The 16,135-nt window shown below is 44.4% G+C and overlaps 1 protein-coding gene across 2 annotated transcripts in view; it reads left to right on the forward strand.

Moving 5' to 3' along the window:
• Positions 1 to 16,135, forward strand: part of ASXL2 (ASXL transcriptional regulator 2) — a 128,212-nt gene that overhangs the window by 62,866 nt on the left and 49,211 nt on the right. The window contains exons 4-5 of one of the 2 annotated variants that reach the window (XM_054989076.1): positions 5,392 to 5,500; positions 12,323 to 12,473. In XM_054989076.1, the coding sequence (XP_054845051.1) occupies positions 5,392 to 5,500; positions 12,323 to 12,473 (260 nt within the window). Of the gene's footprint in view, positions 1 to 5,391; positions 5,501 to 12,322; positions 12,474 to 16,135 lie in introns of those variants that run through there. The other variant, XM_054989067.1, reaches the window with a different exon arrangement.

A 16,135-nucleotide genomic window follows, 5' to 3' on the forward strand; every position in this document is an offset into this window, starting at 1 on the left:
ATTGCTGGTGTATTTCTTTTTCTATATGTGTAATTCCATCTTATTTTTTTATTCCTGTTTAGAGATTGCACGAACAGCAATACGAACCAAAAAAGCCATGAACAGTCCAATCTGCTGTTCGAGAACAAGCTGTTCGTGAGGCCCCATTCTAAACAAACAGGTGGTTGTTGCAAGCCTCGTTCGTTGCTGTTCGTCAAGCCAGACAGTCTGACACCTGCAATCTTCCCTTGGCAATGTAGGCAGGGATTGTCTGAACTGCTGCTGTTGCCTTGGAAACCCCAATCTAAGCCCAATTTAGCTTGATAGGCAGGTCTTCCTTCCAAGTGTGGAGCTCCAAATTTGTTACAAGAGAGCAAAGACCATGGGGGAGGGGGGCTCCCAGCTCTGGCTAGTCTTTGCAGACAGTGGAGAGGGAGAGACAGCTGCTGCTGGCATTTTGATAGAGAGACAGGGAGAGTGCATTGGAGCTCGAATTTTCTTTGTGTGTGAGGTGGGATATGGATCTACCCACCCTCAGGTTCCAGGGCTGCTGCCAGACTCTGGGACCAAGCTATTATTTATTATTGGTACCTTTCCTGGTGCCTGCATAGGTCAGGTTTCTGGGAGTGGTGCAGTAGGGATCTTGAGCAAACTTGGATGATGGCTGGAGGAGAGCCTGCTGGCCCCCACGAACAGCCAACCATGAACATGTTTATGAACAGGGTCATGTTTGTGGTTGTTCGTGAGTCCCTGTTCGTGGATGGCAACGAACATCGAACATCATGTTTGGTGTTTTTTTTCTGTTCGTGCCCATCTCTATTCCTGTTATCCTCCTTTCAGATTCTTTCCTTAAACAGTGGGCCAAAAAGTGGCCTGGTTTATTTGTTTGTTCAGACTGTTTCTGCCTTCATAAAACTTATTTTTTTCTGCATTTCTTCAACTTGTAGTAAGTTCAGTTGGTTTCTTAATTGCATAATTTCAGCCAATATTGTCATCTTAAGAGATTTTTTTGTGTGCTGTTCTTCCAAAAGTTGGATTTTAGCTGTGATTTCATTCATCTGTTTTATTTTGTTTTCTCTTTTCTGTTTTTGAAGCCAGAGCTATCAGGTTTCCTCTCATAAAAGCTGTACTTGCCTCCCAAATGGTAGTGATAGAGATATCATTGGTACTATTCAGTCTGAAGAACTCTTTTAAGTCCTTTTTGCATTTCTGTAGAATATCATCTTGCAATAAAATATTACCATTCAATCTCCATCTTCTTTCCTTAAATCCACCTTCTTGCCACTCTTATCATTAGGGATTACAATTTGTGTACATTTTCAGTTGTACCTCTATCTTCTTCAAGTTCATTAATGCGGTTTTGGATATCCAGCACATATCTATCCTAGAATATGTTTGATGCCTAACTGAGAAAAAGATATAATCTTTAGATTTTGGATTTATAGCTCTCCAGTCATCCACTAGTTGGAACATTTCTATATAGTGAAAAACATTCTTGCACAATTTTCCTCCTCTTGTCCTTAATGATCAATCCTTCTTTAAATCCAGCACTCCATTCATATCCCCACAGATGATAATTTTTCCTTCTTGAAAGTCCAGCAATTTTTTAAAAAAAATCTCATAAAATTTTTCTTTGGCATTATTTGGTGCATATAGTGTGACTAAGGTACTGATTTTCCCTTCTGGGCACTTGATTTTCAGCAACATATATCTTCCTTCAGAGTCTTTCAATTCCTCAACAACATTAACTTGTTGATTCCTTGCGTAAACCACCATACCTTTTTTCTTTTCTTATGCTGATGATATGTAAACTTTAAAGGTAAAGGTGCAAGCACCGAGTCATTACTCGGTGCAAGCACCAAGTCATTACTGACCATGGGGGGATGTCACGTCACAACATTTTTTTGGCAGACTTTTTACCGGGTGGTTTGCCATTGCCTTCCCCAGTCATCTACACTTTACCCCCAGGAAACTGGGTACTCATTTTACTGACCTCAGAAGGATGGAAGGCTGAGTCAACCTTGAGCCAGTTACCTGAACCCGGCTTCTGCCAGGATCGAACTCAGGTCGTGAGCAGAGCTTGGGCTGCAGTACTGCAGCTTACCACTCTGCGCTACGGGGCTCTATATGTAAACTTTATCTAGTTTTTTATTATTTAAGATGTGCTCATGAATTCTTTTTATATGAGTTTCTTGAATGCATATAATGTCCACTTTCTGTTTCCTTAGCAAATTGAATGTTTTGGATCACTTTGTTGGGGAATTTAAGCCATTAATATTTACTGACAGAATGCTGAAATGTCCCATTTTGCTAATATGCCACTGCCTGGTCTAGTTTCCCTTCTTCGCCCTCTGCTGTTTTTTTGCCTTCTAGTTCTTGTTGATCTTCTGGTGAGTTTTTAGCTGACAATTCTTCAGACAGTTGGTTAGCTTGCTCTATTGTTGATATCAATCTTTTTCCACTCCAATGTTATTCAAGGGTTGTAATTTAAAGACTCAGTGCAAAGTGATGCTGTTTACCCCCTGGATAGTATTTCACATGATTGTCCTAACGCAGAGTTGGGTGTCACATCCCCCACCCCTGCAACTTGATTATATTCTTGTCCCACTCTGAAATACCTTCTTTCTCCTGTGTGTTGAAACCAGAAGACCAGTAAGGTGAAGAGTTCAAGTGTAATGAAAACAACCATCATTAGAAGGCATGCACTTCAGTGTGATACACTGATCTGATAGCAAATGGCCATGCACTGTGTCTATGACTTTATTACTCGTTAAAAAAATGGAGAAATTCTTTTTTTATTCTTCCAGCTTGGTAATACACTCTAACACGTGGGAGGGGAAACAGTGTGATAAATTTATGACAATCACAGCTGTTCTCTAGCAAAGTGAGTTCTCAGGATGAGATCATAATGCTGTATAGTGTAAGAAATGGCCTCTGATGTTCTTTCAGTTCTCTCCTATAAATGGCAGGATCTTGCCTGTCATGAAAGTCGGCCTTAATAGACTTTATGGTTTCAAGTTTCCTTGTGAAATTGACATGTATTTGTTTCTCTGCCTCTTCTCCAGTGCAGTGTAGGAACATCAGGAGGAAGGAAAAGGAGAGCAAACTGATCTCCATTGCATGTGCTCAGTCCCTACTATAGGTAGCATCGCTCGCTCTCATGACAATTAGATCCTACATAATGGGTCCAAAACTTTACCCTCAGCCCATTTGGAAATCACTGCAACTATTGTCTAACATCCATGAAAAATCTCTGGTAGGGACTAGTTTATAATAATGTCTCAATAGTTGTGTAATGATTGTAAGGTAGCATTCTACTAATTCAATCAGCAGTCTACAAAGAAGAGAACATAAGGAAAGGACATAAAATGAAAGGAGGGGCTGTGAGGGTGGTCATTGGGAAATGTATGAAATATTGCTTTTCTAAGTACTCAAAGATCACTGTTTCTCTTCTCTTTCCCCTGCCCCCCCCCTTTTTCTCTTTCTGGATTGCGATCAACTCCAGAAGGTAAGATTTGTTGCTGATGTTACATAATAAATATAATTGAACCAGCATTTCAGCTGATTTAAGAAATAAGTCTGTTTTGCACATCTGCCTTGAAGCAGAATGACAGTAATATTATATTAGTAAGTTATTTCTCTGCATATTCTGCCTGTTTGAGCTTGAAAGCTAAGTTTGCAGCCAGCCATAACAGCCTTAGAAAGGGCCATTACGTTTCTGATTAACAAGGAGCTGCCTTTAGTCCTGCTTGACCCGGCCAGCCGTCATCTACTTTTGGTAGTTTGGGCTGTAGCTTTGCTCGGTGAAAGCAGCTTAACATAGGCCCTTCAGCTCAGATAATTGCATCTGATTAACATTCCTGCCTCCTCATTCTAGATTCTTTGGCGTACACTATTAGACTAGAGGTGTGTTTGACTCTGCGCAGCAACCTCCCAGTTCTAGAATGTCACTGGATGAGTGACACTTGGTCACTGCTAGGTCCTGTGATGGAAGTGGGTAGCTGTAGCTTATTGTTCAAACTACTGTATAGCCCATGTTGGTTTTATGATCATCCATTTCAGCTGTGAAGGGTGGTGGTGAACAATTGGATGCATTTATTCCAGCCACAGATTCTCCATAAATGTGATTATCAGGATCTTTCTACTGATTCTTTGGTTTCTCCAGTTCTAGATGCAAATGTTTCTGTTTGTATAGATGCTAAGCAAGAAATATGAATTAATCAAAGCAAACCTTGTAGTATGGTCATCATTGTATGGTAGTAGCTTAAACACACATCCTCAATAGTGTTTCCTTATAGAAACTGGTACTGGGTCAGACTTTTCCACATCTTAAACTCCAAACTTTTTTGCATGTTTAACTTGCATTTTGTCTATCCATACCTCAAGTACTAACAAGCCAAATGAAGGTTTTAAAGCGATGAAGGTTTTAATTGCTTTAGTTGCTTTTCTTGGAATTTTCAAAATAAAGTACAGAAAATACAACCAATGTTCAAAATGTCAGAAATCATTATGAAAGCCATATATAAACAATCATAGAAAGAGGCTGGTTGTTCAGTGTTTAACTTCCATGTTTCTTTTCTACCCACATTGGATGTGGCTTGCAGTAGCGTAAACCATTGCCTGGAATATCAGTTTTCCTGTGCCATGGAGTCATGCTTTTCTGCCTGACTTTCAAACGCACAGCAGCCCTCAAGTGTCCACAGCCCTCAAGTGCAGCAGCTCTGGTTTTTTGAAGTGTTGTGGTACACCTTAACTCCAAGCCAGCACATCCTTAAGCATGGTATTTCTTACACTGCATGTTCAAAGGAATGAATCTGAGCAATTCCCCAAACTGTAGTAAGGCTTTAAAAAACATTTTAATTGACTTTTGATGGCTGGGAACTGATTAGTGTGAGGGTAGAGTTCTTAACAATGTTTTAAAGGTTTCTTACTTTAAACATGTAATGCTCTAAGCTCTGGAGAAGTGCCAATCAGCCAGTTAAATAAAATGCAGAGGAAAAATTTTCCCTGGAAGTCCACATTTTTGTTTTGCTCTCTGAATGCCGAGAACAAAACTGCTTCTCCATCAATAACAGGAAGATAATTTATCAATCTTTTAACAAAACACTTCAGTTTCTTTATACTTTTGTTTAATTTAGCTGTTGAGTTCACACGTTTTCATTCTAGAGGTTACTGGGAGTTCAGGGTCTATGAGCTGAGCACTAAACTTGACCATATTTCTTAATTTGCTGGATTTCTTTTGGCCCTTGGAATATGGTGATGCCTTTAGTGCCTGGCTCTGAGTGAAACAAGAAGTGAGGCATTTGAACTGTTAGCAGCTGGGCAAGGCCATTTTTCTTGCCACCATATAACACTGGTCAGGTGTTTCTTCATTGTGTTCCAAGGGGACTAATCTTACACTTATGTTTTCAGTGGGACTTCTCCTCTTGCATGTCTGAATGCTATGCTGCATACCAATTCCCGTGGGGATGAGGGCATTTTCTATAAGGTCCCAGGAAGGATGGGTGTCTACACACTGAAGGTAAGTGCATTTCCTGCTGGAAGTCAGAATTGGTTCTTAAACTATTTCAGAGCTGTGAGATACCACAATAAGCTTCACCAGTGGAGATTATGAGAATCCCTTTGAACATGAGCGATGTTGCATCTTGGGCATCCGTTTTACATGCAGAAGGTCTCAGGTTCAATCCCTGGCATCTCCATTTAAAGGGGCTCAAGAGAGTTCATGTGTTACAGTAGCTAAGAGTTCTGGACAAGGATTTGTGAGACCGGAGTGTTCAAATATCCACACTGCCATGGAAGCTCACTAGGTGACTTTATGCCAGCCTAATCTGCCTCCCTAGGTTGTTAGGATAAAATAGAGAAGGGGGGAATATTGTAAGTCACTTTGGTTCCATGCTGAGGGGAAAGTGGAGAGTAAGTGAAATAAGTAGGTGATATGAAAGACCTGTACTTGAGATGCTGAAGATTTGTTTCTAGTCAGAGATGCTTCTGAACTTTATGGGTCAATGGTCTGATTCAGTATAAGGCAGGTACATGTGTCGCCTTTGATCTCTGGTGCTTCATAATCATGGAATGATGGTAGCCTGGAGAAATGAATTTCTGGCTTTAGAGATTGGTTTCCATGCAACCCCACCTAGTCATGTCACTGAATCCACATTATCCAGGGAATGACATTCTCAACTAGATTAACAAAGGTTGGATTAGGCAAGCACATGAGTCCCATGACTAAAAATATACCCTTCAGCTGATAACTTGGTGGGGGGGGGAAGTTGTGTGAGAGATTAATCTGGCATGTGCATGCTGAATACCAATGAGACACAGTACTTAATGTGTTGTCTTTTAACCAAGGAGACTTGAGTTCCCTTACCTTTATGCCACATAGCACATCTTGGCAGAGGGATCTTAGCAAAGTCATTGTCTTTTGTCATCTGTTTTTAAGTTTTTTTAAAAGAGTTCTCAAAGCAACATACAAAAGTGGAAGCACATGGTTTAAGTAATATTTGACTGTTCAGTAGTCAAGAAGCCACACTCTTTTGACTTCGTAAGATGCAAGAAAATGCCTGCAGCCTCTTCAGTAATCTTGAATGCCTTCTGTGAAATTAACATGAACAGTGAGCAAATGAGATTTAAGTAGGGCATCTACAGTGGAGTAAGAACTGGATTTTTAGTAGGCCAGACATACAGAACAGGAGTGGGATGAAATTTTTGGAAGAATGCGAGCATGCTGTACTGTTACTAACTGCTTTTTTAACATTAGATACTTTCAGCACATCATTAATGAGTAGAAGTATCTTGGGATGTTTAGTAGCAGCACTCCTCCAATCCTAAAAGGTACTCTTTTAAACTTGTCCCCAGACTCTGAAGGATAGTATATAGAGCCTCCAGTTAACCAGAATGTTCATCGTCGTGTCTTCTGTGCAGGCAGAAATGGGAACTGTGCATGTGCATGCCAGCTGTGGACATATCATAGCTTCAAAAAGTACAAGACGCTTGCTTGGCCTTTTCGCGCACTTTTTGAGTGGGTGCGGCTATAAAAGGTGGGGCGAGTGGATCCCTCCCTTAGTTCTTTAGCCGCCACTGAAGAAGGATGTGCTTCGAGCTCCTCCTCAAATCACAGCAAGATGAAGGAAAGTGAGAAGATAACTTTGAAGGCGCTCTTCAAGAAGTGCTGCAAGTGTGGATCCAAAATGGCCCAGTACAATGGGCACAAGAAATCTCTCATGCATCTAGGAGAGGCACATGATACTGTGTGATGTGGCATGTACAAAAAATTCATGCTGAAAGCCCGACATGAATGGGCATCATGCCTAAAAGTGGCACTGAGGGAGTTAGCCCTCCAAGGTGTATCCGACTCTGAGGCCAATAAAGGACCGCAGTGCCCAAAATGGGCCTCCTCGGTACCTCCAATTTTGGCTCCAAGTGCCGACAATACAAACCATTCAGTTCCTAAGATTCTATCCCATCTCGGTCTTCACCCGAGCTGTCATTGAAGAAAGTCAAGCTGAAGTCAAGCCATATTGAAAAACACCCACCTCTGAAGCTACAAAAGAAAAAGCAGTCCTCAGCTTCAGTTCCATCCGCCTCTGCGGCATCCATTCCACCTGTGGTTCCAATAACTCCATCACTGACTCCAAGATGCAGATTGGCTTCAGTTCCAGAGGTAGCTTTATCCCCACTACCAACCTTCTCCAGTGCATCCTGCACAGAAGGAAGCAGCTTCTTCGACTCCGACTGAAAGAGTTGTCTAGAGGTCATTAGAAGTCACAGATGCCCATGGTTCCATACCCTTATGAGTCTCTTTACCATTACTACTACTGCAGCATGGAAGGATCTCTGGGTCTCTATCCTCCACCTCATTATTACCAGCACAATGACTACTACCCCCCAGAACCTCCTCCTTCAGTCATAAAGACAAAGTTCCTGAAGACACCAAGTCTGCGGAGCCAGCACTTGACTCACCAATGTATTCTGACAGTGGTTCCAACTCCACTTCCAACTTGACATCCAACCCATCCCCTCCCGAGTACTATACTGTGTCTCCCACTGAAGACCTCTGAACACCTAGTCAGAATGGCATGATCGTTGGAAATTGAAGTCACTTGTTCAGCTTTGACTTTGTTGGATCCAGTCTTCAAGGTTCTCTACTCCAAGGCAACGGGCCCAGCGGCATTCCTAATTATGCAGGGAATGATAGATGTCGCAAAAGAGGTCTGGTCAACTCCAGCATCCACACCGGCAAGCTCAAAGAAGTTAGATAACCTATATAAAACCAAGCAAGATGGGACTGGGTTCCTGTTCAGTCACCCTCCTGCTAATTCCATCGTTACAGAAACTCTACAAAGCAAAGGTCTTCCACGGGGTGCTGGTCACTCTGCTCTCACAGATAAGGAGGGCAGGAAGCTTGATATTTCTCATTGCAAGACATTGGGACATTGGGGATTGCTCTGCACGAGCTATGGCCTCAGCCATAGTAATTCAAAGGCATGCGTGTCTTAGAACCACTGCATTAGCTCCACACTATAGATTAAGGGTTGAAGATCTACCCTTTGAGAGAAATGATCTTTCCTCGTCAACCACTGACAATGCCCTCAAGAAAATAAAGGACGGTAAGGTGACTGCTAGGTCCCTAGGTATTACCCTGGTCGTACCTTACAGTCACCGGTTCCCTCCTAGACCTTATACTCACTACAACCCCAGATACAGTTGGTTTCTGTCTCAACCCAACCAACATTTCCCTCAGAACCAGCAACATGCTGCTTCCATGGTTCCATCCACCCAACTTCGATAGAGGTATTACCGTCATAAATCCAAGGACCATTGTAGTTCCCCCAGAGAGCAATTGGGCTCCACCCAAGCAAAGTTTTTGACACCAAGTTGTCCTTCTCCCTCCCTTTCGGTCAATCCCTGCCCTTACCTGTATGGGAGGAAATTACACAGGAGCTATGGGTACCATCAATAGTTTAGGAAGGTTACTCCCTAGAATTCAAATCTGTTCCTCCAAACGTTCCCCCCTAGATGAATCCCTCCCTGCTTCAAGCACTTTTGGTGAATGAGATACAGCCTATTGCTGAAACAAGCAATAGAACTGGTTCCATCCTCCAGTTCTGATGGGGTTTATTTCCACTGTTTTATGGTGGACAAAAAGCCCAGTCTTAGATCTCTGTTTTGTAAAAAAGTTTATTGTTCCAAGGAAGTTCAGAATGCTATTGTTAAAAGCTGTTTTACCCCTATTGGAAAACCACTGTTGGTTTGTAAATGTAGATTTAAACAACACTTACTTTCATGTTCCAATAAATATTTGTTACAGAAAATCTCCATTTCCAGTGTGAATCAGAAAGGTATCAATACAAGGTTCTTCCCATTGGCCTTTGCTTCGCCCCTTGCGTGTTCACCAAGGTCACGTCTGTAGTGGTCGGCCACCTCAGGGACAAAGGTTGCACTGTGTTTCCCTATCTGGACGACTGGCTTATTGTGGCCCAGTCCAGAGAGACTGTCTCTCACCACACCACATTAGTACTGTCAACCCTCCAGCAATTAGATCTAAGGGTGAATTTGGAGAAGGCTTCCTTGGTACCACAACAAAGGGTAATATTTGTGGGAGCAGTGTTGGACTCCACACTGACTCAAATTTTCCCCACAAAGAAACGGATAACTCGGTTCCAAGTCACTCTGAACAAGGTGCGCTTTTTCAGACACCAAAGCGAAGGGAAATCCAAAAAGATCTCTGTCTTTTGGTGCTACACCTCTGAAGATGCCAGCCACAGCTGCTGGCGAAACGTCAGGAACTACAATGCCAAGACCACGGCAATACAGCCCGGAAAACCCCCAACAACCAACAATCCAAAAACTGTTAGGTTTTATGGCCTCTCTGACACTGATAGTTCTGTTTGCCAGGCTTCGGCTCCAGATGTTGCAAAATTGGTTTGTCAGGGTATTTCATCCACAGTACCAGAACCCGTACAAGCGGTTCTCAGTTCTGAGGATTATTCACAGATCCCTGTCATGTTGGAACAAAAAACGGAACCTGATGGTAGGGACCCCATTTGATTCCAGCCCCATTCATCTCTCCATCTATATAGATACATCCCTGTCGGGTTGGGGGAGCTTTCTCCAGAGACAATCAGGTGAATGGCCTCTGGTATAAATATGAGTCAAAGTTACACATCAGCCTTTTAGAGTTAAGGGCTATACAGCTTGCTCTGAAATCCTTCCTCCATCTTGTCAGAGGCAGGAATGTACAGTTATGCATGGACAACACAACTGCCATGCATTATCTGAACAAGCAGGGGGGCATGGGTCTCTCTGTCCCTCTCCTGTGAATCTTCCTTGATTTGGGAATGGGCAATCCAGCATCAGGTTTCCCTGAAAGCCATCCATATTGCTGGGGAAGACAACACTCTGGCGGATGCCCTGAATCGGTCCAAGGACCTCAATTACGAATGGTCTATCCATATGGATTTCCTTCAACCTTTATTCCAACTGTGGGGGTTTCCAACTCTAAACTTCTTTGCTGCTTCACTCAACAAGAGGTGCTCCTAATACTGCTCTCGAGGAGGCAAGGGGCAGTTGTCCTTAGGAGATGCTTTTCAAGTAGCCTATTCAGGCAGTCTACTGTATGCCTGCCTTCCTCTCCCTCTCATGACTTTAACACTCAGCAAAATGATGAGGGAGAGGGCATCAGCGATTGTAATCACTCCTTACTGGTCAAGACAGGCTTGGTTATCCACCAAGGAAGGACATACCAATTTCTGCTGTCACCAGTCCTTCTTCAGGACAATGTGGTTCTTCACCGCAATTTAGAAACACTGAAGCTAAGAGTTTGGCTTGTATCCCCTTTGGAGTAGAATTCTTTTCCCCAGTCAGGAACATACTTTCACAGGCCAGAAAGCCTTTCACCCAGAAGTCATACTTTAGCAAGTGGAAACGTTTCTCCCATTGGGCTTTGGAACAGGGCTTAGGCTCTGCTCGTCCTGCCTTTTATAGCCGCACCCACTCAAAAAGCACACCAAAAAAAGGGGTGAGCATCTCGCACCTTTTGGAGTTTTGAGCTGGCCTGCGCATGCACAGTTCCCATGTGTGCCTGCACAGAAGAACACCCGATGAACAACAGTTACAGGTAGGTGCAACCCTGTTTTACTTTCTCAGTTAATTGGACTTAAAATGGTGACAAAGGGGCAGCACATAACCATGCATGGCAAGACTTTTCTTGACTGAAGAGTGAGCTTGATTAAAATCCATTGAGTTAGATTTGTGACATTCACCATTCTGTGAGCAGGCTGCATAATGGCCTAGGTATGGCAGTTGTCTGAATTTTGCTATTAATGGTGGAATCAGGAGCCTGAATCTGAAACTTGACCACAGTTTATTTGAAACTGTTTCCCTCCAGCGAGCTTCTAAGTTTTTACAGCAGGAGAAGCTGTGAAGCCTGAGCTGGCAAAGCATCAAGTGACTTGATGAGTTGTTTGGGTCCAGTGGTGCTTGGGAAATTATGCCAGCATGGTAGAAGGGGTTCTGACAAGAGGTGCCATAAATTATGTGCTCTGTGCTTTGCAAGTCCCAGATGTAATTGCCAGCCTTTCCAGTTGAACGGTCTTTGGCTAGGGGTCTGGGAAGACCTCTGCTTGAAACCTTGGAGAGCTACTACTAGTCCGAATGGACAGTGCTGGGCTCAGTGGACCAGTGAGCTGACACTGTAGGACGTGTTCTGTATTGTCTTACATTGAAGAGATCCACAAGGTTGAAGAGAGAGAGTATGAAGACAGGCTAAAAGTACCGGGCTAAACAAGTAGGTAGAGCACTGATAACCCATATTGTAAAAGGAGGCCATAGCAAAAGGAGAGCAGTTGCTGAGCAGGTGAACCAATTGCCCAGGAAGGCTGAGGAATTGTATTCCTGGAAACAGGGGTGGGTGGGTGTTCAAGGTATGGGGCATTTTCCTTAGGACAAACTAGAGGACCAACTTTCGGGGGTAGGTGGTCGTTTCGGGGGTAGGTGGTCTTTAAAGTATGCTGGTCCCAAACCATATAGGCCAAGATTGGAGTGATAATAGTGTCTCACTCCGGTCAATATCCTGGCTGCAGCATTCTGTACCGACTGAAGTTTCCAAGAATAATCTGCAAAATAGATTACTATGTCCCATAGTTTTATGAGCCAAGGCAATAATTGAGCTAATGGTGGAGCACTTGTGGTGGAGATAATTTGGATTACGAGATCCACTGCACCAAAGAGAGACAGAGCTCTTAGTTCTCTTGCTGTTTTTTTTTAAAGTGCTACTCTCTATGAACGTTCAGCTGTTATACAGAAGTGAATGCTAAAATCTCTGGTCTGTCTCTCTTGTTTGCAGAAGGATGTTCCAGATGGGCTGAAAGAACTGTCTGAAGGCTCAGAAGAGAGCAGTGACATCCAGTCGGATTCCCCCACCTCAGAAAACAGCAGTAGCAGCAGTGACAGAAGCAGTAACAAGGAAGGGAGGAAAAGCAGGTGGCGAAGGAAAGGTAGCTATTTAAGTCTCTCAGAATATTTTTGTGTGCTATTTGCTTTCAGTTAGCACTAGTTACTTTGTTTGGGTGGAAGAGGGGGAGATTGACTTTTGCCAATTTCATCCACACTTCGACACCCCCTCTGCTGTTTCTGAGGGCCCTGATACCCATGGCTTTTTTTCAGCCGGAACACGGCACCTCTCCAAAGTTGTCATGTGTCTGGTGGCCCCGCCTACCTGATGCGATTTCCTCCTGCAGCCCAAGGCTTCCCACTCTTTAGCTGCAGCTGAGCCTCTGCATGGGGAAACAGGAGCGGGCCCTGCACCCCAGCTTGCTGAGGAGGTGGTTGCCTCTACCACTGCTTCCTCAGTTTCCCCTAGCTGGAGGCAGAAGGGAGCCTCCTTGGGAGAGCAGGCTGGCAGCAAAGTGTCGCACAGATTTCCGACCAGCCAGACAGTGAGTGCCCTTCACGTCTTCCCTGTGCTCCCCGCAGCGGCGTCTGTCCCAGCGCAAGCCATGAAAAGGGGCCTTTGCAACCCCCGCTGGCTTGCTTCAGTTGGCCTGCGGGGAAGTCCCCATGGGCGGCTGAAGCACGAGAGTTTCAAAGTTAAAGAGTTCCTTTCCATGCGCCTTGCAAGGCAAGGGACCCTCTGCAACCCCCTTGCTTCAGTTGGCCTGCGGGGAATTCCCTGTGGGCCAGCTGAGGCATGGGAGTTGGCAAGTTAAAGAGCCCCTTTCTGCACGCAAGGTGCTTCAGCTGCTGTGGGGAAGCCCCTGCAAGCCAGCTGAAGCAAACCAGCGGGGGTTGCAAAGGGCCCCTTTCTGTGCTTTGCAAGGCATGCGAAAAGGGGCTCTTTAACTTTTAAACTCTTGCGCTTGGCCAGTTGGGGGGGGATTTAAACTCCTGGGGGGGTGGCTGCATCCTGCGTGATGACATCACTTCCCAGAAGTGAAATCATTGTGTGGTCCCAGGAGCGCGCACATGCTTTGAGCGAGTGCATGTGGTACCAGGGGCGCCACCTCCTGCCAGGAGTTGCCCCGTGTGCTGGCAACTCGCTGAGTTCCACCACTTCCTTTTCCAGAAAAAAAGCCCTGCCCATGGAGACAGAATTTCAAGAGTCAAAGAAGACTGTAGCTGGGGGTCAAGAAAGCTGTTATTTGGTGGTGTGTTCGATCTGGTCCCAAATGCGGATGAGAACTTAGTAGAGTTGTTCATACTCTTAGTAACTAGTGCACAGTTGGTTCAAGCCCACCTCTGAGTCTTTGCAGCTCTTCTTGACTCTTCCTTAATCTCCCACTCTCATACAAATAAGAGGACAGTTTCCAATCTTGCTGTGTTTTAGAGAGCAAAGATATGCCAGTAGCGAAATGTGAAACTTAAGTTTTAGATGTGTATCTAAATGTAACTTTGTGCTCAGGGAAACCATGTGCTGCAGTTTTCAATTCCTATGCGGTTTCAGATCTGAGAAGTCATGTGGTCTAGTGGATATGAATAAAGCCTTTCGATCAGACTTTAATGCAGGTTGGTGGGCAATGGGGTTTAGTGAATTTGCCTGGATGCAGTGTTGCAACTGTTAGAAATACTAATTACTAAGAAAGCAGGCCTGTAAAGTGGAAGTTCTTGGATTCATTTTCTGGCCACGGCAATACAGCCCGGAAAACCCACAACAACCATTTTTCCGGCTGTTGTTGATCACCACAAAGGAAAGATATATCTGTTGTCCTGTTTCCTTTGAGAAGCTTTTAAGAAATACTTCACTTACGGAGATGTCCATGTTACACAAAATCAGTGGATTGTATGGCAGTTAAAATTTGTGATACTAACACAAATGATGAATGAATACATGAATCTGCCTTATCCTGAGTCAGATGATTGGTCTATCAAGGTCCGTACTGTCTGCTCTGATTGGAAGCAGCTCTCCGGCGTCTCAGGCAGAGGTGTTTCAGGTCACCTGTTACCTAACCCCCTTTTAATTGGAGATTCCAGAACCTTTTGCATACAAAGCAGATTCTCTATCACTGAACTGGGGGCCTGGGTCAGGTCTCTGCTCAGCCAGGGAAATGACTTTCAGCAGGCTACTATCTTGCCCTCTGTTTCCAACTGGTGATAATAGTGGTCTAGTTCATGTGGCTTTATGAGGAGGGTTCTGAAGTATAGTTGAGCTTGTAGAAACAGTTGCTAGTATATTATGGGAAGCTACCTAAACCCCAATGTTTATATTTTCTTCTAGTGCTGTCCCTAGTGTCCTATGGGGAAAAAAATCTTTATGTGCTCTTCGGTTAAGTATAGATCAAGATGGGTAGCCGTGTTTGTCTTTAGCAGTAGAAAAGAACAAGAGTCCAGCTGTGGCTTACAAAAGCTCAGACCCTACCACAAATTTTGTTAGTCTTATAGGTGCTGCTAGTCTCTTACTCTTTTCTGTTAAGTATGTTCCTTGTTTTTTTTTTTTTTTTGCTGTCCGACAGTTTGCTTCGAACTTCCTCTATAGGTTAAGTGGTTGGGTTGTGAATCCACACTCTGCTGGTTTGAATCCCACTATGATGCCATGAGCTTAGTAGGTGGCCTTGGGTAAGCCACTCCTCTCAGGTACAGCTGTATTGTGAGGATAATAACACTGACTTTGTTTACTGTTTTGAGTGGGGCACTAATCTGTCTAGAAGTATATAAGTGCAATTATTATTATTCCTTATCCTGATTTTGTATTTGCCATGTAAACATGCTGAAGTGTGGGAGGGAAACAGTGTGTGGTCCTAGAAAGGATGAAAGACCTGGACTGCCTCTGTTCTGCAACCTAAGGGACTAGGGAGGGGTATCTCGACCTCCCCAGATCAAAAGCTTCAAGCGTACGACAAATATAGGGTGCAGTAAATAATGATGCAAACACTAGTCAAAAGCCACCTAGTTATTTTCTGTACTGAGATTTGGACCAGAAACTTGCTGACTGTCATCTGCAAAATTCAGTGGGATCCTGTGCTCTATCATGACTATATAAAGGGATGGATGGCAGGCGGTTAACTTTTCTTCCCAGTTAAAAATACTTTAGGCTGCACTATCTCTTTGCTAGTATACTGTTACTGTAGCCATGCACCTTCAACTAGTATCCCTGCAGAGCCCAAGCAGTGTCACTATGCCTTTAGTAGCTCAGCCACTTGTAAACCTGGCAGGGCTGGAAATGGCTGCGGAACACCAGTGGAAGAGCAGGGCAGATCAGATGAAGTGTGGGATATAAAGGGTGGCCGGAACGCTGAGAGGGAGGCAGTGGTGAGGAGGCAGCAGTGGCTGCTAGGAAGGCTGTCTGAGTGGCGCCACCAAACAGCCTGACCTTCACATCAGCAGGAAGGCTGCGGAAGCTGAGGCCCTGGTCTAAGTGACATAGCTGGCTTCAGAGGCAGGCAGACCAAGCCTGCGGAGCCGGAAGGGTAGAGCGCTGCCTTCACCTTCCCCCTACAGGCCACTCAAGGGCAGCAGAGGCAAGGCCTGCTGGACTCCAGGGACAGGGAGGTGGAAACAAGCCTAGGAGAGCCCAGTGGAGAGGATGCACTGGGGTGAAAAGCCTGGGCTGACCTGTATGGGCCTCGCTGTAAGGGTACAGAGGCCCCATATGCTTCGCCAACGTAACTGCATTGGGGAGAAATACAGCAAAAAGAACAGCAGGTGCAGATAGGGCGAAATCCTA

Source organism: Eublepharis macularius, chromosome 1 (genome assembly GCF_028583425.1).
Source record: "Eublepharis macularius isolate TG4126 chromosome 1, MPM_Emac_v1.0, whole genome shotgun sequence".
Classification (NCBI taxonomy): domain Eukaryota; kingdom Metazoa; phylum Chordata; class Lepidosauria; order Squamata; family Eublepharidae; genus Eublepharis; species Eublepharis macularius.